The sequence below is a fragment of the Eptesicus fuscus genome, chromosome 13 (genome assembly GCF_027574615.1).
Source record: "Eptesicus fuscus isolate TK198812 chromosome 13, DD_ASM_mEF_20220401, whole genome shotgun sequence".
Taxonomy (NCBI): Eukaryota; Metazoa; Chordata; class Mammalia; order Chiroptera; family Vespertilionidae; genus Eptesicus; species Eptesicus fuscus.
Genome location: NC_072485.1, coordinates 83,813,916 through 83,840,667, shown reverse-complemented (window position 1 = coordinate 83,840,667; position 26,752 = coordinate 83,813,916). Strand labels below are relative to the sequence as shown.

The following is a 26,752-nucleotide window of genomic DNA, read 5'->3' as shown; positions in this document are numbered from 1 at the left end:
CCGGGTCCCTGCCGGTGGCAGCCGGCTCTTCCACCCGGGCCGCTCCCTGCCAGCAGCACCCACAGCTGGGGGAATGGCGGGCACGGCGGCGGTGCTGGCCGAGGGGCAGCCTGTGGGCTTAGGAGCCAGGCAGAGCCGAGGCCTCTTCCCAGCGTGCGTCCTCGGCAAGTGGCTTTACCTCTCCGGGCCTCCGCTTTCTCGCCGGCGAGGCTCCTGGCGAGGCTCAGAGGCCATGTCCACAGGTGCCCGGCCAGGCCCTCCCCGGGACCAGCCGCCGTCTCTCCCTCCAGCCCAGCGGGGCGGGCAGGGCACGGCCCCGGCACGGAGACCGGCCCAGCTGCCTGTGATGACAACGGCGCGTTCGCCGAGCCCGGGGATGCCGGGAGAGCCCGCCACCAGCAAGGCGCTGCCCCGGCGACGCAGGCCTGGGGACCGTGGGAGCGGATGGAGCAGGGTTTGCATAACAAGCAGCTGGGACAATGCCGGGTTCAGAGGAGTCTGGCACAGAGTCTGACGCTCGGCCCGCCCCCCACCCGCTGCACACAGGCCCGGCTCCGGCCCAGGCGGGCGCTGGCTGGTACCCGCCGTCTCTGTGCCAGGCAGCCCGTGCCGGGCCCCCTGTGTGAATTATCTCATTCCATCGTCACGAGTATCCGATGAGCAAGTGTCCCATTTCACAGATGGGGAGACTGAGGCTGAAGAGGACAAGGCCCTCGTCAAGGGGCGCCATGGAGAAGCCGGCCCAGCAGGGCTGACGGCACAGCTGGCCTGGTCCCAGCATGGCCACCGTTAGCAGCCCCCTCGACTGTCCAATTGGGGCCTGGACTGGGAGTGTCTGGTCTGTGTCCTCATCCGTGTCCACCCATCTCCCCGGGACCTCGGGAGCCCTCCCCTCTGGGGCTTCCGGCCAGTGGGTGCGGGGGGTGGGGGGGAAGAAATAGGCGAAGAAACCGGGTGGTGCCAGGCATGACACAGGGGTGCAGGCAGATCAGGGCCACGACTTGGGCAGAGTCCCGAGGGGGGTCCCTCCGGCTGCTTCGGTTTGCAAACGGTGAGCGAGCCCTGGCCGGCCTGGCCCTGCGCGGCGGCCCCGACGCCCGCCTGCCCCCGCCAGGTCCCAGGTGCCCGAGCAGAGGTGGTGCCGCTGCTGAAACCTGGGAGCGGTCAGGTGCAGGCCCCCCAGAAGCCACGGGCCGGGCCCCCTGAGGCCGCCGTCCAGCGAGGGAGGCACTGGGCCGGCGAGGCGGGGCCCTCGGTGCGGAGGGTGCGCGGGTTCGAGACCTCTTCCTGCTCCGTCGTCCTTCCTGCTCCTTCCTGGCTTCCCAGCGGAGGCCCAGCGGCCGGAGGCTCTAGAAGAGGCTGAGTGTGGGACGGAGGTCAGAACCGGACCTCCAACCTGGACCACAGCCCGACGGCAGCCCCTGCAGGACCCGCTTGAGCCCTGAGCTCGGAGGACCCACCTCGCCGGCCCCTGTCCTTTCTCCGGGGCTGGAGGCACCGGGCCCCCGCCCCGCCCGTCAGGACACCCGGCCGCCCTTCCTTCCCGGAGGTGCAGATCCCCCGCCCCCTCGCACCCTCTGCGCCCCCAGCCTCGTCCACGTCCCCCGTGGCCTGCAGCAGCGGCCTGTGCCGGCCCCTCCCCGTGAGCACGGGCCCCCGGAGCCCTCGGAGCAGGAGCTCAGGGCCCGCCGCTCCGCGGTGCACGGAGCCTCGCGTGCGTGTGCCATCGGCCGTCACCCGTGAGCCAGCCACACGCCTCGGGGACCGTCTGCCCTCCCCCACGCGCACACAGGTGAACACGGGCGTGCACACGCACAGCACTCCGCGCACCGTGATGCCAGCTGCCGGGCCAGGCAGTCCGCAGCTGACGAGCCCAGGCCCTGGCGCCGCGCAGCGTGGCGTGGCGCTCAGTGAGGCCGGTCCGCCTCGGCGAGGCTGCCCGGTGTAGGCCCTCCGGCCCTCCGGCTCTGGGACACTCACGGGGTCTCCGCCCTCCCCCGGCCCATCTCACCCTGATCCTCCCACTCCCAGCCCTTCCGGGGACCCCAGGGCCTGGCCGCCCTCTCCTCCCCCCACTGCACACCGGCCCCTGCCCGTCAGGCAGGCGTTCTCGGTTTCCCAGCCCCCCACGCCTGGCTTTTTCCCTGCTGTCCCCTCCACCTGGCATGCTCTTCCCACACCCGGCCACGGTGCACCCGTCCTGAAGGCTCCTCCCCAGCGCCCCCCAGAGGCCTCACGCCTGCCCGGCCCAGCCTGGCCCGCCAGGAGTTCTCTGAGGGGCTGGATGCCCGGGGCTGGGTGTGGGCCGGGAACGCAGAGGGTATGGTGCGGCTCCGTTGAGCAGGTTGGCCCTGGAGGAGGCGGGGGCGGGCGGGGGCTTGGCGCTCCTCTCCCCCAGCCGCCCGCAGCTCCCCACACTCCTGGCATCAGGAAGCTCCCGCCCTCCCCGGCCTGTTCTCGGCAGGTACCAGCCAGATCTGACTGCTCTGCTCCAGCTTCACCCGCCACGGGCCCCGCGTGACGCAGGAGGCAGGAGGAGGGGAGAGGTGAGCAGCCAGCCCCCTCCGCCCACCCACAGGCTCCAGGGCCCCGGCCCCCACCCCCCACCCCCGCCTGGCGCTGGAGACTCCCACCGCCAGCCCCCGTGCCCACCGCCAGGCAGGCCCGCGGAAGCAGGCAGGGAGCCCGCGGCCCGGGGCTCCGGAGGCTCCGGGGACAGCCCCGTCCCTGCCCCCGGGAGCTGGGAACCTGGGCTCCCACCCGCCGGAGCCCCGGGCTGGGACACCTGATGCCGCCGCCACGCCCCTTCCGAAAGCCGGCTGGTTGGCAGGCCGGGCGGGCTCTCGCTCAGGCCCTCGGAGGTTGGCAGGAACCCCCACTCTGTCCCCGTGGCACGGTGTGGGCTCAAATCGCCCTCTCGCTCAGGCCCAGGCCTGCTGCCCCGCTGAGAGGTGCAGGGTCGCCCAGGCTCCGGCTCGGCCCTCACCCACCTGGGCCTCGGCCTGCCCTCCGGCCTCCGGGCACCGCAGGCCTGGCTCGCAGGCGTCTGCCCAGCCTCGCCCCTGTCCCTCCTGCTCTCTGCTCTGCTGAGCTGCAGGTCACACGGGGCGGGGGGCTTGGGTCCTGACACCTGGGCCTTCGGCCTGGCTCTGAGCTCCTGGCAGGGGTGGCAGCAGGGACACTGCCTGCAGGAAGCCGGGTCTGTGTGCTCCCCAGGGCTCCCTGTGGCTGTCAGGCCCCCCAGGCCTCCAGGCCCCCAGCCCCCAGGCCCCCCAGCCCCCCAGGCCCCCACCCCAGCCCCCAGGCCCCCAGTGCCTGCCAGTCCCCAGCTCCCCAGGCCTCCAGGCCCCCAGTCCCCCAGTCCCCCAGGCCCCCAGCGCCTGCCAGCCCCCCAGGCCTCCAGCCCCCAGGCCCTCAGCCCCCCAGCACCCCAGCCCCCCAGCACCCCAGTCCCCAGGCCCCCAGCCCCCCAGGCCCCCTGGCCCCCAGCCCCCCAGCACCCCAGCCCCCAGGCCCCCAGCGCCTGCCAGCCCCCAGCCCCCCAGGCCTCCAGCCCCCAGGCCCTCAGCCCCCCAGGCCTCCAGCCCCCAGTGCCTGCCAGTCCCCCAGGCCCCCAACCCCCCAGGCCCGCAGCCCCCCAACCCCAGCCACGCAGAGGGACCTCTTGAAGCAAGTGGCTCTGGTGGCCCCACCCCATGGGGGCGTCACCCAGTGTGACGGGGAAAGCGCTGTGCCTGCTACTCCCAGCAGCCTCCTGGTTGGGGGGGGGGGGGGGAGGATCCCCAGAAATGCTCCAGTCTCCCTGGCCCTCCTCTGGTCTCTGTGGCCCCTCCCCTCCATCCCTCTCATCCTGCCCAGCCTGTCCCTGCCCCTCCCCCTCTGCACCCCATGTCCGGACTGGACGCCCAGTGCTGCTCAGAGGTCAGAGGTCCTGCCTCCCACGGCGACAGGGAGAAATGGGCGTGCTGGCGAGTCGGGGCAAAGTCGGGCGGGGAGGGAGGAGGCTGGCAGGGTGCCCGGCTGTGGGGCGGCCGCAGGGGGAAGGGGTGTGCGTCAGGCTGGGCCAATGAGAGCGAGGCGGCTACAGACACCGGGGTGTCCCCGAGAGAGGGGGTGTCCTGGTCCCTCTGGGTGGGCTGGAGTCTCAGGTCAACCCGGGAGGGTGGGACCCCGCACCCAGCCCAGATGGGCCGGGTTCAAATTCACCAGGAGGGCTCCCTCCCAGACAGTGCCAGGCTGAGCCCCGGGTCACCGGGCCAGAAAGTGGTCCTTCCCCTCGAAGCGGCTTCGTCGTGGGGTGCACTGGGCCTAAGGAGCCCCCGCACCCCCTCACGGGGACCCCCATCCACCCCAGGCAGGAGGCACCCACCTGCGCGGCAGTCAGCAATCACGCCAGGCCTGCCTGCCCCTGAGGACGGCTGCGCGCCTCCCGGTGGAAGGCGTGTGGGCACGGCGGGTCCCACAGCACCCGCCCCGCCCGCAGGCCCTCCGCAGGCCCGGCGCCCGCGCTCCCGCCCGCCCGCCCGGTGACTCAGCACCCTCGCCCGGCACAGCAGGACTTTGGCCCCTGCCAGCCTCCGACCTGGATCCCCGCAGGATCCCCAGGATGCAGGGTGCCGGGGCCCCCGGGGGCGCCCTGGGCCGGCCCAGGGTCCTCCTGCTCACCTACCTGCTGACCACCCTGGACCTCACCTGCCTCTTCATGCAGTTCTCCGTCCTGCCGGTGAGCACCCTCCCCTCCGCCGGCCCCCGGCTGCGCTCAGGCCCGCTCCCGTCCACCTGTGCACCCGCAGGGCGGGGGGCCTGAGGCCCCGGACCCTCTCGCTGGGGGCCCTTGCCACACTGGAGCTGGGTGAAGGACCCCGGGACCGCGCCTCCTGGCACCCATCAGCACGTCCTGGGCTCTGGCGCCCAGCCTGCCACTGCCCTCCAACCACAGCCTGGGGCTTCTGCCCTGTTGACCCCGCCCCTCCCTCCCCGCGCTCACACCCACTCAGCTCACTCACGCCCTAGCCTCCTAGCCGCACTCGCCTCTGCCCAGGCCAACCTGCCTGGCGCCTGCAGCGCTTCCCTCCATCCTGCTCCCAGGGGCAGCCCAGAGCCCAGGTCCTCGGCCACGGGGTCGGATGACCTGTCCCCCCAGGACAGCAGGAGGCGGGGGCGGATGGCCCCATCCATGCCTCCCTGCGCCTCCCGAGTAGGCGGTGGGTGAACAGGCCACTGTGGCTTCCCGGTTACCGCCCACCCAGCAGCCCATCACCCCCCTGCACCCCTGGGAGCCCCCCACAGGCTCTCACTCCACCCAGCGACAGCACCAGGGGCTTTGGGGGTGCCAGAGCCCCCGTCTGGTCCGTCCAGTCCCTGCCTGGGCCTGGGGTGGGAGTGGCCATCGCCTTTGCCACGAACTGGCACTGGCAGGGGCTCCAGGGCAACGTGAGCCCAACACCCGCCCCTCAAGGCCAGCTCCCTCCGCCCACGGCCTCCTGTCCTCAGCACGGGTGGCCGGGGCAGGCCCCGACGTCCTCGCCGTAAAATGGGTCCCAGCCACCCTGCCTCGGAGGGCTAGTGGGAGCGATGAGTGCACAGTTAGAACCCCTAGGAGAGCTGGTGGCCAGCACAGCAGCTGGTGGGGAGGGGCTGACGGCCAGGAGACTGGGGTCCCCACCTCCTGTCCCCTGGGGGGACACGGGTCACTGCCCTCTGCTCCCCAGACGGGCCTCAGTGGGAGGGGTCGGGAGGGGCCGGAGACTGCAGAGCAGGCCGGGGCCACCGCCCGGAGCTCACCGGGCGCTTGGGCACCATCTCCTGTGGCCTGGGGGCACTCGGCCTTCACCGGGCAGCTCTGAGCGACGGTGGGAGGCGCATGTGCCCCACGGAGGGAGGGAGGGAGGCCAGCCGATGCCTCCACGCAGCCCTCCCTGGACCCTGGACCCAGAGGCCCCCATGAGCCCCCCCTTCCACGAGAGCACCCCCTTCCACGAGAGCACCTGCGTCCCCTCCGGGCACAGCGCAGAGCCCCGGGGACAGACCCCCGGCCCCCCTCCCCCAGCCTGTCAGGGCTGCCCCTCCCACGCCTGCCCCAGAGGACCCCGGATCCGGCCTTCCCGCCCTGACGGCCCCCCGTGTCCCAGTACCTGTCCCGCAGGCTGGGCCTGGACTCCGTGACCTTCGGCTACCTGCAGACGGCCTTCGGCGCGCTCCAGCTGCTGGGCGGGCCCATGTTCGGCAGGTACCGTGCCCCCCCCCACAAAGCCATGGGCTGCCCTGCCAGGTCCCCGACCTCACGCTGGGCCCCCCAGGGGGACGCCAGCTCCCATTCCACAGAGGGGCACACTGAGGCACGGAACAGCTTTAGTCCCTCGGGCTGCGGAGTCACCCCATGACTTCCACCAGAGAAGAGAGAGGATCTCCCTGGTGAGACTCGTGGCTGGAAGGCCCAGCTCCACGGGGACTGGGACCTGGGGCCCCACTGGCCTCGCCCTCCTGCACACTCCTTGGGGGGCAGAGCCACGTGGCAGGAGTCAGGTCTTGGGGGACTCCGCAGGGAAGGGCCTCCCCAGGCAGCGAACCCGGCAGACAGGTCGTGGGGCGGGCGGCCCAGAGCAGGGAGGGCGACCGCACAGGACAGGCTCTCTGCACACACCCTGGGTCCCCTCCGACCCCACGCCTTGTGCTCGGGATGGGGGCGCCGGGCTGGGTCAGACCCCAGGTCACCGCAGCCGCCCCATTGGAAGGGTGGGGACCGAGGCCGCCGCGGGAGGGAGGCCCAGCAGCGAAACGGGGCCCCCCCGGATCAGCCCCGGGGTGGGCGGGGGCGGCGGAGGTCTCAGGTGCGGGGCCTCCAGGTTCGCAGACCAGCGCGGGGCGCGGGCCGCCTTCGCCGCGTCCTTCCTGGCGGCCTCGGCGCTCTACCTGCTCCTGGCGGCCGCCTGCAGCCCGGCCCTGCCCGGCGCGGCCCTGCTCTTCGCCTCGCGCCTGCCCGCCCCGCTCATGCACGCGCTGCCAGGTAGGCGGGGGCCTGACCCCAGGGCGGGCAGGGTCACCCCAAGATGTTAGTCTGGACCTAAGAGCAGGACAGGATGAGGGGTGATGTGGGGGCGTGGCCTGGGGCTGAGGGGGACAGCTCAGAGCGAAGAGGGGGTGGGGGCGTGGCCTGTGGGGCGGTGGGGGGGGCAGGGGTGGGGCGTGGCCTGTGGGCGGTGGGTGGGGGCGTGGCCTGTGGGGGCAGGTCGGGGGCAGAGGTGGGGGCGTGGCCTATGGGGCTGCAGGGGGTGGTATGGGGCGTGGCCTGTGGGCGGTGGTGGGTGCAGGGGTGGGGGCGTGGCCTGTGGGGGCAGGTCGGGGTGCAGGGGTGGGGGCGTGGCCTGTGGGGGCAGGTCGGGGTGCAGGGGTGGGGGCGTGGCCTGTGGGGGCAGGTCGGGGTGCAGGGGTGGGGGCGTGGCCTGGCCCGCACTGGGGTCAGTGAGGGGCGGCGCCGCTCAGCCCCCCCCCCCCCCCCCCCCCCCCGCTTCGCCCCCAGCCGCCCAGATGGTCATCACCGACCTGTCGGCGCCCGAGGAGCGGCCCGCGGCCCTGGGCCGCCTGGGCCTCTGCTTCGGCGTCGGCACCATCCTCGGCTCCCTGCTCGGCGGGACCCTGAGCGCCGCGTGCGGGTGAGTGGACGGGCGCGGCCGTCGAGGGGGCGGGAGTGCGGGTCGGGACGGCGGGCTGGGTCGGCTCCGTCCCGCCAGCAGGCTCGGCCCGGCGCCCAGCCCCGCCCCTCCGGCCTCGGTTTCCCCTCCTGCACGCGGGCGGGCGGGGTCTGGCGGGGACGCGGGGCCGAGTCCGCCCGGCGGGAGGGGCTGCAGGGGCGGCCGCAGCCGGCAGGGGGCGCCGTCACCGTCACCGTCACCGTCACCGTCGGCCGCGGGGCTGCAGCCTCGCTGGGGGCAGCCCAGCCAGACGGAATCCGGAAACCCAAGTTCCTCAGGGAAACCGGATGGCGGGCCCCGGGCCCTGCGATGGGGGTGCTGGGCCGCGAGCCCCTAGGCCGGGAGGGCAGCTTGTGGGCGGTTTAAAACCGCGCGTGAAATACAGGCCTCTGTCCCCTCCGTGAGCACACATGCACACACGCACACACATGCACACACGCACACACATGCACACACACACGCACACACACGCACGCACGCGGACACATGCGCACACACGCACGCACACGCGCACACGCACGCACTCGGACACATGCGCACACACGCACGCACGCACGTGCACAGATACGCACGCGCGCACACACACATGCACACACGCACACATGCACACACGTGCACACACATGCGCACACACGCACACATGCACGCACGCGGACACATGCGCACACACGCACACCGGCTTTGCACCCCCGAGAGCCCAGCCAGCAGTTCCCACAGGCGGTCACAGGGACCATCCCGGCCGCACCCCCCACCCCCCACCCCCCACCCCTGTGGAGGGGCTGCGCCGCTGCTGTCCCTGTGGCCTGGGCGCGCCTCGGGGAATGCCTGGCCCTGGAGAGGCCGCCTGGCGAGGGGGCGGGGCCTCCTCCCACCGCCCGGAGCCCAGTGCCCTCCTGGGCCCCCCCGCCCCCCAGAAGCCCCCACACCCGCTCAAACCAGCTTTCTTCACGGGAGCGAGTCTCGCACTGACCGCACCTCCCTCCGGGCCGGTTTGGCTTTGGTCTGGGTGGTGGCGGGTGAGCTTCCCCGGGGCTGCCTTCAGGGGGCAGATGTCCTGGTGTCGGACTACACACACTCACGTGCACACACACTCACGTGCACACACATCCGCTGTACATGCTCCCACACACATGCACACACACACCTTACACGCTCACGCACACAGGACAGCGGCTCGCTGCTCGGCTTCTGGCCGACACTGACACGTGGCCCCCCAATCTTGGAGGACCCTGTGCCAGCCCCTAGGCTGGGGGGGGGGCGTTTCCCCGGGCCACGAGCCCACAGTGCTGGAGGCGGCTGGTGGTGGCTGACCCCAGGGGTGGGGGTCCAGGGAATGGCGGCCCCCTGGGGAGGTCTCTGTCCCAGAACCCTGTGCCCGCCCAGCATCCATCAGGGCCTGGGTTTGGGGAGTCCCCTCTGCTGAGCGTCCCGGCAGGAGGCAGGACATTCATGCTCCTCGCAATGTTTATTGCACACCTACTGAGTGCCCCTGGGACCCGGGTTCTGGGATCGAGTGGCAGACAGACAGGCTGAGGCCTCAGACGCAATGACTGTGACACATATTCCCGTAACGTCAGGCCGAATAGCAGGACCGGGGGCCGCGTGAACAGGCCGTCACCTCACCTGGAGACGGAGGGGCTGCCTGGCCGCCGTGCTCCGTGGTTGAGCGTTGACCTGTGAACCAGGAGGTCATGGTTCAATCCCCTGTCAGGGCGCATGCCCAGGTGTGACTCCATCCCTTACCATGCGGGAGGCAGCCAGTCCATGATTCTCTCTCATCATGGGTGTTTCCATCTCCCTCTCCCTCTCCCTTCCTCTCTGACATCAATAAAAAAATTTAAAAAAGAAGAAGAAGGTGAGGGCAGAGGCAGAGGATCCGTGTGACTGGAGTGGAGGGGAGGGGGACCGAGGGGCAGGCAGGCCATGGAGCCCCGGGCAGGCGTGAGCAGGCAGGTGTAACCGAGCTGCCGTGCTGAGAACTGGGGGGAGGGGGCCGAGCAAGGAGAGCAGCGAGGGGCTGCTGGGCTGCCCCAGGCAGGGCAGGGTGGCCCCGGCCCAGGAGCGGCTGCGGGGGGTGGGGGGTGGGGGTGGAGAGGGGGGACAGAGAGCCGGTTCCGGCCTGGTTTTGCCGACGGGCGGGGGGGGGGGGATGCGTGTGTGAACTCAAGGTGGTGCCCGACTCGGGCTGAGGGACGGTGCGGGGAGGGAGGCCAGGCTGGGAAGAGCCGGCTCCGGGTGGTTCAGAGCCCTGGGAGCCGGTTTGGGTCGCAGGGTGGGGAGGGGCAGGTGTCAAAGTGGAGGCACAGGAGGGCCGAAGGGAAGGTCCATTCGGGGAGCCGCGAGGCATGGGGTCACGGAGGGAGGGCCCGCCACGCCGACGAGGCCGGAGGGACCGCGGATTCCGCCTGGTCAGGCACAGCCTCCTTTGTGCCGGGCGGGCGGGAGCCTGACTCCAGTTCTGAGTCAGGGTCCGGGGAAGGAGGGCCCCCATCTGCCAGGGAGAGAAAAGGGGGGCAGGGGCTGAGAGGGAGGACCCCCTGCTGCCCCCCATCCGGCCCCCCTCAGCCTCTCAGCCCGGCACCTGCTCCCACTGGCTCCGCTCCTGGCCTCGCCGGGTGGTCTCCCCTGGGCAGCGGCCCCCCCTCGCCAGCCCTGTCCCCACTCCCTCCCATGCCCCCCGGCTTCCTCTCCAGCCCAGCTGCTGGCCCCGGGGAGGCCACTTCTCTCTCCCTGCCAGCGGCTTCCAGAACATTCCATTCGCTTCCCTCTTTCATCCCAAGATCTAAGGCGCTTTATGTCCTTGGAGTTTCCTTTGATGGGCGGGGAGACAGGCTCCCCGGTGGAGCGCCCAGGCCTTACCCAAGGCCCAGGGGAATCGGCTCCAGATGCCTGATGCCCGTGGCAGGGCTGGCACCCCTCTCCCTGTCCCCCCTCCCTGCTCGCCTCCCCCGCCTCCTCCTCGGGAGGGGGAGCCGAGAGGAAGTGGCCTTGGCCGGGCTGGGCTGTGTGACGGGTGCTGGCATAACTGGTTTGGGCTCAGCCTGGAGCTCGGGCCTGGAGGCCTGGCTCCCTCTGGGGCAGGGACAGCTCTGTGACCCCCAGGCTCTGTTCCCCCGCGGTGGTCGGATTCCGGCAGATGCCTGCCAGGCCACGGGTCTCGGCCAGGAGAGTGTGACGCGGGGCGGGCAGCGTGGGCCACAGGCCACGGCGGAGCGGGAGCTGGGCCTCCGTGCCCGCTGCCGGCCCTCCCGGGCGCTCACCGGCTGTGAGTGGCCCAGCTCTGACCCAGCTGCGCCCGTGGGCCTCGGAGACTCACCGGCTTTATCAGGAGGTGGAGCCGGCCCTCCCCGGAAGGCCGATCCCGCCCGCGGCCCGGCGAAGGCGTGGGAAACCCTTATCTCGCTGACAGGTTTCCGCCCGGCAACACCCCGGCTTCCCCTGCCGCTGCCGAGCCGGCATCCGGCTGTCCTGACTGTCTCGGGGCAGGAGTGACTCACCCTCAGCCAGGCCACCTGCCCCGCCTGGTGCTGGGTGGCTCACCGCAGCCGTGCCAGGCTCTGCCTCCAGCCCGGAGTGCCAGGCCCTCAGACAACCCGGGTGCCAGGCCCTCAGACAACCCGGGTGCCAGGCCCTCAGACAACCTGGGTGCCAGGCCCTCAGACAACCCGGGTGCCAGGCGCCGGGTGTGCAATCAAGGGCATGAAGGGCGGGGTGATGGGCTGGGGTCAGGAGCCCCGCGGGAGGCCTGTGGGCCCAGTGAGGGCCAGGGGATGCTTGTGGACCTGGGGCTGGAGGGGGGCTGTCAGGAGCCGCCCCGCAGGAACCCCCCTCCAGGGGCCCTTCCTCCACGGCCCTAGCCCCCCATGTCCCAGCTGACCCCAGCCTGCCCTCCAGCTGGGACAGGTGAGGGGCACACAGCCGGGGAGACCCCAAGCCCCACCTGCAGCCAGGCCAGGGGACCCGGCCACCTGCCAGCCCCTCAGAGCCGCGGATCGGCCCCTGGAGCCGGCCAGGGCTGGCGGGAGGACACAGCGGGGTCCCTGGGGGGCAGGCGGCCAGGCCCCGCCCTCCGGACAGTGTCCTCTGGGCCACAAGGAGCATCGGGACAGCGGGCAGCCCCCGGCGACCAGTGCAGCCTTGGGGGTCCCGGGAGGGTGGCCCTCCTCTGTGTCTGAGGAGGGAGGTCCCGTCCAGGGAGCCACAGCGACGGACAGAGAGGACTCAGGTGCCCTTCGTGGCGTCCGTGAGGCTGTCTGTCCAGCCTCTTGTCCGGGCGGCGGACAGAGTCGCATGGAGACGCTGCCCTCGCGGCCGGCACTCCACCTGTAAGAAGGGCCCCGTGAGCCGGGACCCCATCCCAGGACCCCATCCCGGCGGCCCCATCCCGGCGGCCCCATCCCGGCGGCCCCGCGCCCGATCTCCCGGGCAGGATCGAGCTCCCGGGCAGGATCGGCGGGAGGGCCCGAGTGGCACGGGCCCAGGGGCGTCCGCGAGGCCCCCCGCCCCCGTGTCCCTCCTTCCCGCCCCCTTGGCACTCTGTCCTGGGGGAGCCGGGGGCCTCTGAGGTGGGGGACAGCCCCCCTCCCTCCCGGGCCCCTCTGTCATCGCCACCGCGCAGGGCACCATCAGGATCCAGAGGCGGCCTGGCTCCCGCCGCCGACCCCCGCTTGTCACCAGCCTCCCAAAATAGCCGTCTGAGGGGCCGCTCCGCCCCCGCGTTTCCGGGGCACCGGCAGAGAAAGCAGGTCTGTCCCCGGCCCAGCAGTGACGTCTGCGCAGAGCCCTGAAGAAAGAGCCTTCTCTCCGGGCCAGCACCGGGCGTCCCTGCGGCCACTCCGGGTCCAGCCCCGGACCTGCAGCCTGCAGCCGGCCAGGCCACGGAAAGGCCCGCTGGGGAGGGGGGGCTGGCAGTGGGAGAGCCTGAACAGTGGCCTCGTGGGCAGGGGGTGCTGTGGGTAGGGGGGCAGGGACAGGCCCGTGTGGGCGGGAGGGGTCAGGGCGGCACGTGCAGGCTGAACACGGGCCCGCTGCACCCGTGTGAGCCGGGCGGGTCCCAGCCCGAGAAACGAGGGGGCCAAGAATCTAGTCCCACCGGCTTCCCTCTTTGTGTGTGTGCATACAGTTTGTGTGTGTGCATGTGTGTACATGTGTGTGCAGTTTTTGTGTGTGCATGTGTGTGTGCGTGTGTACAGCTTGTGTGTGTGTGCAGTTTGTGGGGGGGTGTACGTGTCTGACACTCGCACAGTTGTGGGGGGAGGGTGGGGGCGCCCCCTCTGACCTCCGTGGGGAGCTGAGGGCAGCTGGGGGGAGGCTGCCTGTGGAGGTCAGGGGCGCCCGCTGAGGCCACGGACCTCGCACCCGCGCCTGTGCCTTCGTTCCCAGGTGACACCGGCTGCCTGGGGCTGGGGGCGCAGGCCTGTCCTCACCTCCTGGTGGGGGTCAAGGGCCAAATTTCCAGGTGGTGACGCGGCGGGGGGAGGGGGGCTCCCTCAGAAGTGAAAGTGCAGGAACAGCCTGGGTCACAGCGGCCTGAAGGTGGTGTCCTGGGCTTTGCGGGGCCGACGCCTCCCCAGGTCCCGTGCCCTGCGCCCCGGAGGGGGATGGGAAGGAGACCCAGAGGCCCCGCGTGCAGGCCTGTGCTGTGGCTCGGATGAGGCCACGCTGAGGGCCTCAGGGGGGAGCTGAGATTCAAACCCAGACCTGCCCACCCGGCACCTCGGGCCCAGTCTCGCCGGCCCCTTCCTGGTGCCCGGCCCAGAGCTGCCGGGTCTCCCCGCTTCAGCCCAGTCACCACGGACCAGTCGCTTCCTCAGCTCCCATCCCCCATCCCAGGGGACCCCTCTGGCCCCACCAGAGGGAGGAGGACTGAGGGCCTGGCAGCCTCAGTTTCCCCCTCTGTAAAATGGGTGGGACATTGCCCTGCCCACTTCTGCCCGCGGGCGACGGGGCAGCTCCTCCATGTGGGTCCCAGTTTCAGGGACGACGTGGCCTGTGGCCGCCGGTGCCGCGCGGGTCCCGGGGCTCGGACACCTGCCAGCCCGGAGCAGTGGGCGCGGCCTGGCCTCTGGCGGCCTCTCCTGCGCCTGGGCAGCCTGAGAGCCCTCGGGAGAATCACCCCAGCCCTTCGGGGCTCCCCATCCTGGCTCCGGCCACCTCCGCTCCCTCCAGTCCCCGGGGGCCACGGGGGCCTCCCTGCTGTGAACGCTGAGGGCCTCCGCCACGGCGTGACGGCCGTGAGGTCAGGAAGGTCGTCAGGGAGAGCCCTGAACAAGTGCGCCTGCGGCCCCGCCCCGCCCGCCGGGTCACGGGCTGAGGGTGGGGAGATGCTCAGGCGGCCCGGCCCTGGGGCCTGAGCCCAGCGTGACCACCGCTGTCCCCCCAGGATTCAGTGTCCAGTCCTCGTGGCTCTCGTGGCCAACCTCCTGGGAGCCACCCTCAGCGTCACCTGCATCCCCACCAGCACCAAGGGGCCCGGCGCCCACGCCCAGGCCGCCCCGCCGGGTGAGTCCCACCAGCCACGCGCTCCCTTCAGAGCAGCCCTGAGCCCGGGGCCAGGCTGGCGCCGTCCACTGAGGCGGGCTGCGCGCCCCGCCTGCGGGCACCCGGGCTTGGGGAGGGACTCGGCGCCCCTCAACTCCTCCCTTCCGTGAGCCTCTCGGGTGCTGACGCCATTGGAGCCCACGGGGGCGGGAGGGGGGCGGGGTCACAGAGGGGCCCTGGTCTGAGAGACCATGGATGGGCCGAGGCGGTGGGGGCGGGGAGGTGCCAGGAGCCTGGGTCCTCGGTCCCCCTCCCTCCGGTGGGGCCGAGGGGTCCCCTGGGTGGGGAGTGGGCGCTGGGGCGGAGCAGGAGCGGGCACAGGGCGGTGGTGACCAGGACCCCGAGGCCCCAGCCGCGGGCGGGTGCCCAGTGTCAGGCCGAGGTGGGAGGACCTGGGCGCGGCCTGACGGCTTCTCTCCTGTGACCCAGGCGTCCCCACGGCCCGCGTGTTTGACCTGAAGGCCATCACCCGCCTGCTGCTGCGGCCGGGCGTCCGGCCCGTGTTCCTGGTCAAGGTGGTCTCCGGCCTCCCCTCCGGTGAGTCCCGGCTGCCCCGGGCAACAGAGCCGGCACAGCCAGGCACGGAGGCCCTCACCTCTGACCCAGGCCACCCAGGCCCCGGCTCCCTCCCAGGCCCCGGCTCCCTCCCAGGCCCCGGCACCCACCCAGGCCCCGGCACCCACCCAGGCCCCGGCACCCACCCAGGCCCCGGCACCCACCCAGGCCCCGGCTCCCACCCAGGCCCCGGCACCCTCCCAGGCCCCGGCACCCACCCAGGCCCCAGCACCCACCCAGGCCCCGGCTCCCACCCAGGCCACCCAGGCCCCAGCACCCACCCAGGCCCCGGCTCCCACCCAGGCCCCAGCTCCCACCCAGGCCCCGGCTCCCTCCCAGGCCTCAGCACCCACCCAGGCCCCGGCTCCCACCCAGGCCCCAGCACCCTCCCAGGCCCCGGCTCCCTCCCAGGCCCCGGCTCCCACCCAGGCCCCGGCTCCCACCCAGGCCGGCTCTTTGGGCACAGGGACTGGAACCATGCCATCAAAAGGGGCCTTCGAGGGCCACTGGTGGGTCTGGGGTCGGATCCTCCCACATCGCCAGCCCTGGGACCCCGTCTCCCATCTGCCCTCTTGGGGTGCCCACCCGTGCGAGGGCCAGCGCCCAGCCCCCTCCTGCTCACTCGCACAGCCCTGAGGGGGCGTCCCGTGCCTGGGACCTGGCCAAACGGAGGGAAGCGCCTGGTCCAGCTGGCATCCCCCGCTCCTCCCGACACGGTCCTGAGGGCGACCCCGCTTGCCCATCCCTGACCCCGCCCCTGCCTAGGGCTCTTCATGGTCATGTTCTCCATCGTCTGCATGGACTTCTTCCGGCTGGAGGCCGCCCAGGCCGGCTACCTCATGTCCGCCTTCGGGGTCCTCCTGATGGTGAGTGAGGCCGGGCGCCAGGGTGGGCAGGGGCTCTGGGCGTGCCTGTCGCCCGGCAACGCGGGGCCTGCACTGTTGCCCTCCTCACCTGCTTCTCCGAGCCCTCCCCCCACCGGCTCCCCTCCCCCCTCGGGCTCCCCTCCCCCCTCGGGCTCCCCTCCCCCCACCGGCTCCCCTCCCCCCACGGGCTCACCCCCCCCCTCGGCTCCCACGCTGGCCTGTCCACTGAGAGTCCTCTGAGTGCCCCAAGGCAGGTGGGACAGGGCGGGGCCGGCCCAGTGCTGGGCGTGGGAAGGAGCCCCGGGCTCTGTATAAGACACCGAATGGGGGGTCTGCAGGGCCAAGTGGGGCCGCAGGAGGGGGCCCCCGGGAGGCAGACGAGGTCTTCCCTGCCCCCCCCCCCCCCCCGGGCTCCAGGAGCGCTGTGTGGTGTTGGGAGAAGGAGACGGCGTGTTAAGCCACGGTCAGGCTTCTCCAAGCCCACACGCCGGGTCCTGGCCTCTGTCTGCGTGGAACGCTGAGGCCAACTGCGCACGAGGGGGACGTGGGAGCGGGTGTTTTCAGAGAACGCTGATGATTTGAAAGAGGTTTTTTGAAATACGTTTTTATTGACTTCAGAGAGGAAGGGAGAGAGAGAGAGAGAGAGGAATATCCATGAGGAGAGAGAATCATCGATCGGCTGCCTCCTGCACGCCCCCCACTGGGGATCCAGCCCACAACCCGGGCATGTGCTCTGATCAGGAATCGAACCCTGACCTCCTGGTTCATAAGTCGACGCTCAACCACTGAGCCACGCGGGCCGGGCTGAAACAGATTTATGTCAAGCAGGCAGAGAGGAGGTGGTCGGTGCCATTCTGCAGGGCGGGGCCGCCCCAGGACGCCCAGCTCAGGCGGGCGCTGCTGAGCTCCAAGCCCCAGGTGCCTGCCCAGGGGAGGGGTGAGCGGACCAGATAGGGAGCCTCAGGCTGGCCTGGGAGTGGCCTGGGGGCTGGGCCTGCTCTCTGAGTGGACCCTTCCCACCCTCCTGAGCGGAGCCGAGGGCAGGAGGAGCAGCTCCCAGGACCGGGCACTTGCTGGTGGGAGCGGCAGCCATGCCAGCCCTCGGGCCTCAGTTTACCCAGTTGTAACTGAGGTGGTGGCTCCTAGGGCGTGGGGAGGACACAGCTCCTGGCCCAGTCCCGGCACAGGGGTGTCTCCCGAAGACAGGCCGGGCCGGGGTCCCAGTGCAGCCACCTCCTCTCTGAGCCCGTCTCCCCGCCCCCCGTGAAATGGCCAGGCCCTCCCCCTCAGGCAGGGGACAGAGAGGGGCTGAGGAAGCAGAGTTGGGGGCCAGGGGACACTGGAGGGGCCTTCACAGGACCACGGGGTCCCCAGACTTGGACCCAGGGCCACACCGAGCATTTTCAAATGATAAAGGACGTGTTTTAACATAACATAATCCATCGCACCCCCAGCACCCCCAGCACCCCCGCCCCCCCAGTGAAACGGCCCCTCTCGGATTAGGACGCTGACATTAAAGAGACGGGATTCGAAGTAAATGTGAACATGGACTTCTGAGTGGCTGGCCGCACACATGTGTGGGAGCGTGTATGTGTGTGTGTGTGTGTGTGTGTGCATGCATATGCGAGGCCCCCACCCCTCTCCTCTGTCTCCCCAGGGTCCTCGGGGCCCACCCTCCTGCCCTAGAACCGGTCGCTGCTAAGGGCTGGGCTGCAAAGGGTGGAGGTGCCCCAGCCGTGGGGGGCTGGCCGCAGCCCTGACCCTCCTCCTGTCCCCCCCGCCCCCCCCCCCAGGTCATCCAGGGCCTGGTCATCGGCCGGCTGAGCAGCCGCTTCTCCGAGGCCGCACTGCTCCGGGCCAGCGTGCTGGTCCTCAGCGTGGTGGGCCTGGCCATGGTGAGCACCCGGCTGCACCCACGGGGCGGGTTCCAGGCCTGGGGGCTCCCTGACCCTCGGCTCTGCCCCGCTGCGCCTGAGCTCCCGGGCCCTCCCACCCCCTCCCACCCCCTCCCACCCCCTAACCCCCTCCCAGGGCCCTGCTATGGGACCTCGGGGATGGGGCCTCCTGCCATATCCCCTGGGCGCCCCAGTCACCGTGGCCCTGCCCGCCCCGTGCCAGGCGCTGATGTCCAACGTGTTCCATTTCTGCCTCCTGATGCCCGGCCTGGTCTTCGGCCTGTGCCTGCTCAACGTGGTGACGGACAGCATGCTGACCAAGGCCGTCTCGGCCTCGGACACCGGTGAGCACAGCGGCCGCGGCGAGGAGGCCCGGGGCCGGGCCCGCCCTCGGGAGCCTGCTCGGGGCTCGGGGGGAACAGCTGTCCCGATTCGGGGCAGGGTGGGGTGAGAGGCTGGCCACCACTCGGCCCAGCTGGGCCCAGCCGGCCTTGCACCTGACCCTGCAGACCAGTCCAGGGCCAGACCTGGGGGCGGGAGGAGGGCTCCCTGGCGGTGGCACCGGCTTGGCTCTCAAGTACGGGCAGGACTTCACCGGAAAGGAGGGGAGACGGCGTCTAGGCTGGGCCCAGCTGAGCAAAGATGTGGAGGTGGGCGTAGGAGAGGCTCCTGCGAGGCGAGTTAGGGAGACAGCCCGGTGGGCGGGGCGGGGGGAGGGCGGAGGCCGAGGCGGGCCAGTCCCCTCTCCCCCCAGCATGGTGCGCAGGTGCCAGTCAGGGCGATGGCGCAGCTGGTTAAACCGGGGCAGCCTCGGGCCCCCCGGGGGGACACGGGGAGTCCCTGGGCCTCAGAGGGCCAGGCTCCCGCCCCCACCCAGCTCCGGGCCTGGTGCAGACCGAGTTCAGGGGCTCCTGCGGCTGTCCGAGGGGAAGGGCTCCCCAGCAGCAGGGGTAGAAAGCTCGGGGGGCCTGGCTGACGCTCGGTCCGTGCGTCTGTCTGTCTGTCAGGGCGGCGCTGGCTGAGGCCTGTGGTCCCGGGTCCCGGGAGGCCAGGTGGGGCCTGGAGCGCTTCCCGGAGGGGGCGGCCAGCGCGTGGGAGGAGCAGCCGGGGACAGGCCTGAGAGGGGAGGGCAGGGCCCGGCCTCACGGTGCCGGAGGCCCCACCCCCGGCTTGGAAGGAGCCAGGAGCCGGTTCCCAGCACCAGCCTGGGAACCCCGGGCCACAGAGGGGGCGGTAAATTGCTCCCCGTGTCTGCCGGGCGGGGTGCGTGGGCGATGGGAGAGGCTGCTCTGCAGTTTCCCTCCGGCCCTGAGCCCAGCGCAGCTCCCAGGCGGCTCCCGGACCAGCCAGGCTCCCAGCCGGCCCGGGGCCCTGACCTCCCGGCTGGGCCAGGAGCCACGACATGCTCGCCCACAGCGAGGGGAACCTGGAGGTGGGGTCAGAGGCGGTGGGTGCCCTTCGTAAGCCCCCAAAGCCCTCCGGGCCCTGTGGGGTGCGTTCCCCCAGGTCCTATGGGGGGGCTGTGTGGGACCCTGGGATGTGTGGCCACCTTGCTCCCCAGGCCCAGCCCTCGCCTGGCCGCTCACCTTTCACCGCCAGGCTCACCCCACCCCGTTTCTGTCGGCTGCGCACCATCGCCATCTCCCCGGCGGCCGGCGAGGGCGGGGCCCCCCCGTGACGGCCCAGGCCGGGGCCCCTCCTGTGCGTGGGAACTCTCCGGCCCAGGGCGGCCGGTCCAGCGGGCCCTTCATGGCTGAGTGGTCCCCAGGGAGCAGGCCCGCAGGCCGTGGGGGAGGGGCGGGGCCCAGCGGAGGGTTGGGGAGACAGGAAGTGAGCGGTGGTGACGCTGAGGGACCCCCAGGCCTGACCCATACCCCCCGCCCCACAGGGACCATGCTGGGCCTCTGTGCCGCGGTGCAGCCGCTGACCCGCACGCTGGGGCCCACCCTGGGGGGCCTCCTGTACCGCGCCTTCGGCGTCCCCGTCTTCGGCCACGTGCAGTTTGCCGTCAACCTCCTCGTCTTCCTGACCCTCTGGAGGCAGCCCACGCCCCGGAAGACGGACAAAGTCCGGTGACCTTGGCCCCGGGCGCAGACTGGCAATAAATTCCCTGGGCACCGCTTCCGGCCTCGTCTCTGCGGCTCCCGCTCAGGCCTGCGTCTGGTTGGGCAGGGGCCTGGCGGGGAGAGATGGAGCCTGGAAAGCTGGAGGGCTTCGTGGAGGAGGGGGTGCAGCTGGGCCCCGGGCTCTGGGGGGCAGAACCACCCAGAGCTTGTCCCGGTGTGAGGGGGGCCTTGCCCCTGAAGTCCATCACCACCTCCCGTGAGAAGTGCCCCCACTGCCACCCAGAGAGGGGGAGCCTGCTGCCCCCCTTCCCTCCTCCGGCTCCAGCATGGGCCTGACCCTGGGAGCACGTGGCCCCCACGGCGCCCCCACACACCCCCACGGCCCCCGCACGCCCCATGAATTCTCCAAGTTGTTCCTGTTCCTGAGAGAAAACGTTTTTGTGTTTAGAGACCAGGAATTCCAGGCTTGGGAAGGGCGTGGGCATAAGGCCTCCCTCCGTGTGGGGGGCCCAGCGGGGAGCCCGGGCAGCCAGGCCTGAGACCTGGGTGCACCATCACCCCCTGCACCCTCACCCCGGCTCCCGGAGAGGGGTGCGGGGCAGGAGAGACCAGGGGCTGCTGTGACCGACGACAACCTTGACGGGTGCACGGCCCGAGACCTGAAGGCCACCCCTCCCCCCCCCCAGGCTGCCTTTAAAGCCATTAAACCCTCAGATTCCGGCCCCAACCGGACGGAGCCCGACTCCTCTGGACCCCTTTGGGGACCGGGATCTCGCTCCGGGCTGCTCATTCGTCCCCACGAGTGGGAGGGTCCCTCCGGGGGCCCGGGGACCATGCGGCTGGCCCGTCCTACCCTCTGAACCCCCCGCCCCCCCATTTGCCCGGGGACTTCATCCCCGTGTTCCAGAGCACGCCTGGCAGGAAGCGGCTTCCTCTCTGGGCCCAGCACCCAGGGGGCGGGGCGGGGGCGGACACGGCCAGTGTGTCAGATCCCTCAGGCCTCCCCACCCCTGTCACTGGTCCGGGCCCTCCGAGGCCTCAGCTCCGCCACATCCTCCCAGCACGGCGGGCGATGGCGGGGCCGGGCGGCCGGACCACCCGGAGCGCGTGGCCAGACGGGTGGGGCCAGAGGCCCGCAGGCCGGGCGGCCGAGCAGGTGGCGTGTGGGCGTGAGGGCAGCTGGCCCGGGGAGGCTCCTGACGGGGCGCCGCGTGTAAATGACCTCCCGGAGCCAAAGCCGCCCCCGCCCCGTCCTGCCGGTCCCGCCCCAGCGGAAGTCAGCCAGGGCCCAACCCCAGTGGCTTCCTGCCTCTGGCGCGGCTGCCGGGGAGGAGGGGCCACCGCTCATTCATTCAGGCCCTTCCCTGCCCTGCTGACCGCCGCACCCCGTGACTGCGGCCCCCCATTCCCAGGAAGGCAGGCCGCACCGCGGGTAGAAAAGAGAGGGATCGAGCGGTTTATTTGGAATGCCACCGGTGCAAAAACAGAATATTAAGACGTAAGACGTGGTTCAAACAAACAGCCATAAAATAAATACATAGATAGTCCAATAATTTAACGCGCCCGCGCGGCGGGGCGGGGCGACTCCGCAGGGCAGGTCCCCTTCTGCGGGGCAGGGACCCGGCCGCCCCGGCCCCGCCTTCAGTCCTCGTCGCGGTCCGAGGGGGGCATCAGCAGCTCCTGCCGGCGCGGCCCGGCCGACTCGTCCAGTGCGGGCTCCTGCGGGGAGACGGGGGTCAGGGGCTGCGCCAGGGCCCGGGCGGGCCGGCCGGGTCCCCCCTGCGGTTCCCGGAGGTCCCGATGCCACCGAGGCAAGCGGCGGCTGCCGACGCGCGCCCCGGACACGCCGCGGATGGTCCCCTCTCCGAAGTGAACCCTCGACGGGGCAGGGCCTCCCCCCACCGTCTGCCGTCCGGGGCGGGCGGGCGGGCGGGCGCACTCACCGCGCGGGCTCAGGACGCGCGGGCCGAGCGGGGCTCGGGGGCCGCGGGTGTCGGGGCGCCTGGAGGGTGGGGGGCCGCGGCGCGCTCCTGGCGGAGGCGGACGTCCTGCAGGGCGCGGCGGTTCTGGAAGTCGATGAGCGCCAGCGTGATGGCCGCGTTCCAGCAGCTCTCGCCCGCGCAGCGGAAGTCGATCTCCTTGCGGTCGGTGGTGACGATGGTGAAGTAGACGTACTTGCCGGTGCGCTCCACGCAGTCCACCTTGAGGATGGAGTGGAAGCGCAGCTCCTTGGGGCGCGCGCCCGGGCCGGCGGGGAAGAGGCGCAGGCGGTCGGGGGTGAGCACGCCGCGCTTCTTCTTCCAGAGCTGGAAGAGGCTGTCGCTGCGCTTCTCCAGCTCGCCCTCGCGCAGCACCTCGCCGGGGGTCTTCATGTCCGCGGGGCCGGGCAGGCGGGGCCGGGGCAGGCGGCGCGCTCCGGCGGCGGTGGCGAGAGCAGTGTGGTCGGGCCGCCCGGGCGCGCGGTCTTTATAGCGGCCCCGCCCCGCGCCAGGCCCCGCCCCTCCGCGACACGCCCCCGGAGGCCACGCCCCCGCCCAGCTCCGTGTCCCGCCCACCGGCGCCCCACCGTCCCAGCCCCCGAGCCCGGCCACCCGGCCGCCCGCGGTCACCCTTTCCTTTAAGTCTGCAAACGCATCAGCGCCCCTCCGATCCCCCGGCACCCCAGACCCATGGGTGACACGCGGTCCCCGCCCCGCCCAGGACGCCGGCCTCGCGGAGGAATGTCCGGCCCTGCCCGCCGTGACTCAACACCCGGGGGCCCCGGGAAGCACCCGCAGCCCGGGCCGACCCAGGGCGGGGACGGAGAAGGGGGCGCCCAGATCCCCACCCTCCAGGCGCCCCAACACCCATCCCTGCCGCTCTAGCGCGCTTGGGGCGAAGCAGGTCTCGGCCCCCAGTCCCTCCCACGCCACAGGGGCCCTTTTCCCGGGAGACCCTCCGGGGGCTTGGCCACCATCGCCTCCCGCCCACCTGGCCCCGAGGGCCGGGCCCCTGGAGAGCAGGTGCTCTGAGCCCCATTGTCCGGCGGTGAGAAGCGGACAGGCACCCCTTTCAGATGCGGTAACAGCGGAAAGTGTTACAACAGCTCCGCGTGGTGCCCGGCAGATGTGGGGTGAAGGCCGCGCGCCTCCCGTCCCGGGGCGGCGGCCTGTCCTCTCCCTGGGCCCCGAGCTTGGAGTCCCGCCGTGGGGGGGGGGGGGTGCGGGGGGACGGATCCGCTGGGGCCGCACGTGCGGCGGGAGCGGCCGGGAGCGCAGGGGGCGCGGTGCGGGAGGCCTGTCCGCCGGGCGGAGGGCGGAGGGCGGCGGGGGCGGCTGAGTCATCGCCTGCCAGCCGGCGCCCGGCGGGCGTTTCCTTACCGCCTTCCTTACGGGGCTGAGCGGGAGCAGGAACTGGCGGCCACTCCTCCTGGTTCCCAGGGCGGGGGGAGCCGCCAAGGGGATTTCTGGGGCGCTCAGCCGCCCGGGGGCCCCCACCTTCCAACACCCACGGAAGCTGTGACCCAGCAGGAGTGGCAGGGAGCGGGGCGGTGAGAACCAGCACCTCCATCTGTGGGATGGGTCCAACTGAAACGCAGGTGCCCGGTGCCACCGAATTAAACATTTCCGCCCGGGACAGCCCAGGGCGCCCAGGGCAGGAGCGGGCGGGCGAGCCGCCTCCTCCCCTCCCCGACCCCGGCTCTGGCTGTGCGGCTCGGCCAAGCCCCCCGACCCCTGAGGGTGGTCCAGACCCTGGAGGGACATCGCGGGCTCAGGGCTGTGCCAAGCAGCCAGGTGGTGCTCACCGTGTGGCTAGAGGACTGGTTGGGGGTGCAGGTGAGTCCCTCGCTAAAGGCTCCACCAGCCTGCGGACACCCCAGCACCCGGCCCTGCAGGGCCAGCGCAGCCTGTGCTGAGCCGAGGGGGTCTGGGGCTGCTGGGCAGACCTGGTCCTGGGGCAGTGGGACACCAGGCACAGACCAGGGGTGCCGCTGTCACTGTCCCTAGGGAGCCACCGTCCGGCCACCCCGGGTGCCCGCCGCTCTGCAGGGACCCTCTGAGGTCCACCAGCCGCCAGCCTGCCCCACCCCCCACCAAGGGCCAGCTGGTGGAACCTGAACTCTGGGCACTGCTTAAGGTCCTACCGTGTGCCTGCAGGCCCTCCTGGTGCTCGTCCTCGCAGGGGAGGAGAGGAGCCCCAGCAGGCGCGTGGGGTGTGGGGTGTGGGGTGGGGCTGTGAAGGTCAGTGGGGTCGGAGTGCAGGCACAGGCCCAGCCTCTGTGCACCGACCCAGACCGCCCCGCGGGAGGCAGGCTCCCCCTACTTGGCAGGTGTGGAAAGAGAAGCCCCAGGGAATGGGGGAGACCAGAAACAGCAGAGGCGGGGCTTGGGGTGGTGGGAGGGAGGCTGGGAGAGTGGGGCCAGGTGCCCTTCCCGTCTCGCCCTCCCCTCCGGGGGCTCACTCTGCCCCGGGCCTGGGAGGCGGTGGTGGTGACCTGGGGGTTGTGCTGACAAGTGGGCGTGAGCGGGAGCTGAGAGGACAGGTCCTGGGGGGTGGGGAGCCCACCGCTCATTTCCTCAGAGGCTCCTGGACAGGGGACCCGGGGAGAGGACCCTGAGGGAGCTGGTGGGAACCGGCCAGGCCAGGCCCACCCAGGCAGCCTGACTCCCAACAGCCCCGCCCAGGCCTGAGACCTGCGGGGGTGGGGGTAGGGGAAGCGGGTTTGACCACCGTGTCTGAAGCTGCTCCATCCCCGTGCAGCTCGGGCCAACCCAGCCTGACCCTGGAGCGAGGGGAGGCCCTGTCTCCGCCCCCAGCAGGCCTGCCCGTCTGAGGGGCCACTTCCTGGGAGACAGAGGCAAAAGCCGGCCGAACACCTTGGGGGTGGGGAGGCCCTCCCTGGACCACTGGACAGCCAGGAGCCTAGAGGAGCACCAGGATAGCTGCCCACCGGGGACCCCCCCCCCCCCGAGATCTAGGCCCCAGACAGACCCCTGACCCCACTCTCCGCCACGGCCGGGCTGGGCTGTGGGGCTTGTTTTCTTGGGAATAAGATGAGGGCCTGAGAGGTGACTCGTGGGACGGATTGGCCAGCACCGAACCCCAAGGCCTGGGCAGGGAACGGCCCCCTGCAGGTGGCTTCTGGGTTGGGGGCATTAGGGGTGCGCTGGGCTTCGCCTCCTCAGTGGGTATGGCCCCTGGGATACTCAGGGTCCGCGGGGACCTTCCCAGGCAGCGAAACTGGCCCTCGAACCCCTGGCCAGGGACACCGGCCATCCCGTCCAGCTGGGAGGTGTCAGGTGGCCATGAAGAACGAGGCGCCTCTTCGAAACTCCGCGTGAGGTCATCTCCACAGCAGTGACGCAGCCAAGCCCGAGGCTGCTGCCAGCCAGCCTGAGAGGAAGGTGTGCGTCAGCGGCTGGGGCCTGGGATTGGACACCACCCCTTCCTGTGTGGAGGGGTGGGGGGGGGGTGCAGACTGCCACGGGGTCCCCTGCCTGGAAGACCCTCTCCTCTGGCCTCCTCCAGGGAACCCTCCTAGATTGCCAGGGCACTCTCAGGCCCGCTCCCACCCACTGTCAGGAGAGGAGGGGAGGCGGGGAGAAGAGGGAGGCAGGGAGAGGGGCAGGGGAGAAAGGCCCACACTGCCCGGAGCTGCAGCACCGGAGAGGGAGAGGGAGAGGGAGAGGCGGCCGGCGCCGGTGCACCGGGCCCAGCCTGTGGTCCAGGCCTGCCCTCTGCTGGAGGTGCAGCCTGGGAGAAGGGAGGCCCAGGGCAGAAGGGGGAGGCCTGCTCCCACCTGGTTTCAGGCTCAGGCTCAGCCTTGGCTCCTTAAAGCTGTGTCCCTTGTTGCTCTTGCTGAGCCCCGGCTGCAGTCTGATGGGCGGGCCCACCTCAGCAGGCCCTGGGGGTCCAATGAAAGTGATGCTCCCGGAACGCCCCCCCCCCCCCCCCCCGTGGCTCTCCGGACAGCTCAGCTCCCTCCATCCCTCGGCGCCCTGCTAGAAGGCAGTCAGCTCCCCGGACGCAGGGACAATCTTGTTCTTTGGGGCCCCAGGTGCTCAGGAAACATTTTGGGGAAAAGGGGACTGAAGTGTCCACCTCGCTGCCCCAAAGACCTCACTCTGGTCAGAGCCAGGGCAGGTGGAGGCTGCCTGTCAGTGAAACCAGGTAGGGGAGGGCCTCCGGGAGCCTGGTGAGTAAGTGCATGAAGGAAAGTGGGGGAAGACTCCTGTCCCCAGCTCCCCTCCTGTCGTCCGAGAGGGCACACTGTGCTGAGGCCCTCGGTCTGAGCACGAGGGGCGTCCTCGGCAGGTTCCCCAGCTCCTGGGGGAAGGGACGGTTCCGCAGGCAGGTCCCCAGCTCCTGGAGGAGCCCTGGGAGTCGAGAGGGTGCCCGCGGCTCCGCCGGCCTCTGCGGGGCCTGGAGGAGGACTGAGCCACAGGCCCCAGGAGGCCGGGCCTGGCTGTCGGCTCAGGGCCAGGCCTGTTAGGTTGTCATGGAAAGTAACATCCGGCCGCCGCCCACAGCACAGTCAGCATGGCCGGGCGGGGCCAGTGACTGGCAGTGGTGACACCTGGGGCGGGTGGAGTGGTGTCTGGGGCACCGAGGTGACTTGGCCTGGGGGAGGGGTGCCGGGGAGCTGTCGTGGGACCTGCGATGGCTGGAGGGTCCAAGGCTGACAAGGTGCCTGAGGACCCTCACCAGCTTCTGAGGATGAGCTGGGTGGTGGTGGGGGGTGGGGGGGGGTGGGGGGGGGGCACAGTCCTGCTGTTGGGGACCACTGTGTCTCTTGGTGGGGGGCCAGATGCTGGGTCTGAGGCTCCTCAGCCTCCCCTGCCCCCCAGACATGCCGAGGTTGAGGGGGGAGGGGAGTCTGCCTCCCGAGGAAGGAGGCTGGGAAGTCACTCTGACAGGAAGGGACCGAAGTCCAGGTGCGGCCACACTGGGTGGCGGGGCGGCCAGCTGGCAGGGAGCCGAGGGCAGCCCACACGGGCGATGCCGGCAGGACTCCACGCCCACAGCCCTTCTCCAACCGGGGGCTCTGCAGCAGGAGGGACCGGTGAGGGAGAACAGCCCACCCCATGTTCCCCGCCACGGGTGCTCGGGAGGGAGACAGGACACCCAGGTTCTGAGCAGAGGGGCCTCCTCAGGGCAGG

The 26,752-nt window shown here is 71.7% G+C and overlaps 2 protein-coding genes across 2 annotated transcripts; one reads left to right on the top strand and one right to left on the bottom strand.

The window, feature by feature from the left end:
* The first annotated feature begins 2,293 nt into the window (after positions 1–2,293).
* Positions 2,294–19,657, top strand: SLC22A18 (solute carrier family 22 member 18). The gene is made up of 12 exons (XM_054725136.1): positions 2,294–2,344; positions 2,465–2,546; positions 4,484–4,723; positions 6,132–6,229; positions 6,846–7,006; positions 7,520–7,652; positions 14,074–14,192; positions 14,661–14,768; positions 15,552–15,652; positions 17,446–17,547; positions 17,771–17,891; positions 19,436–19,657. Exons 3-12 carry the CDS (start codon positions 4,607–4,609, stop codon positions 19,621–19,623), a joined length of 1,248 nt encoding a protein of 415 aa, XP_054581111.1. The 5' UTR covers positions 2,294–2,344; positions 2,465–2,546; positions 4,484–4,606; the 3' UTR covers positions 19,624–19,657.
* A 1,389-nt stretch (positions 19,658–21,046) lies between these two features.
* On the bottom strand, positions 21,047–22,106 carry PHLDA2 (pleckstrin homology like domain family A member 2). Its single transcript, XM_054724924.1, has 2 exons — positions 21,557–22,106; positions 21,047–21,332 (listed from the first exon to the last, which is right to left on the bottom strand). Exon 1 carries the CDS (start codon positions 21,983–21,985, stop codon positions 21,566–21,568), a length of 420 nt encoding a protein of 139 aa, XP_054580899.1. The 5' UTR covers positions 21,986–22,106; the 3' UTR covers positions 21,047–21,332; positions 21,557–21,565.
* Positions 22,107–26,752: the final 4,646 nt, after the last annotated feature.

Coding starts and splice junctions, on each gene's coding strand:
- SLC22A18 (XM_054725136.1), top strand. CDS start 4,607: ATGCAGGGTGCCGGGGCCCCCGGGGGCGCCCTGGGCCGGCCCAGGGTC. Junction 15,653..17,445: donor CCTTCGGGGTCCTCCTGATG/GTGAGTGAGGCC, acceptor CCCCCCCCCCAG/GTCATCCAGGGCCTGGTCAT. Junction 17,892..19,435: donor CGTCTCGGCCTCGGACACCG/GTGAGCACAGCG, acceptor CCCGCCCCACAG/GGACCATGCTGGGCCTCTGT.
- PHLDA2 (XM_054724924.1), bottom strand. CDS start 21,985: ATGAAGACCCCCGGCGAGGTGCTGCGCGAGGGCGAGCTGGAGAAGCGC.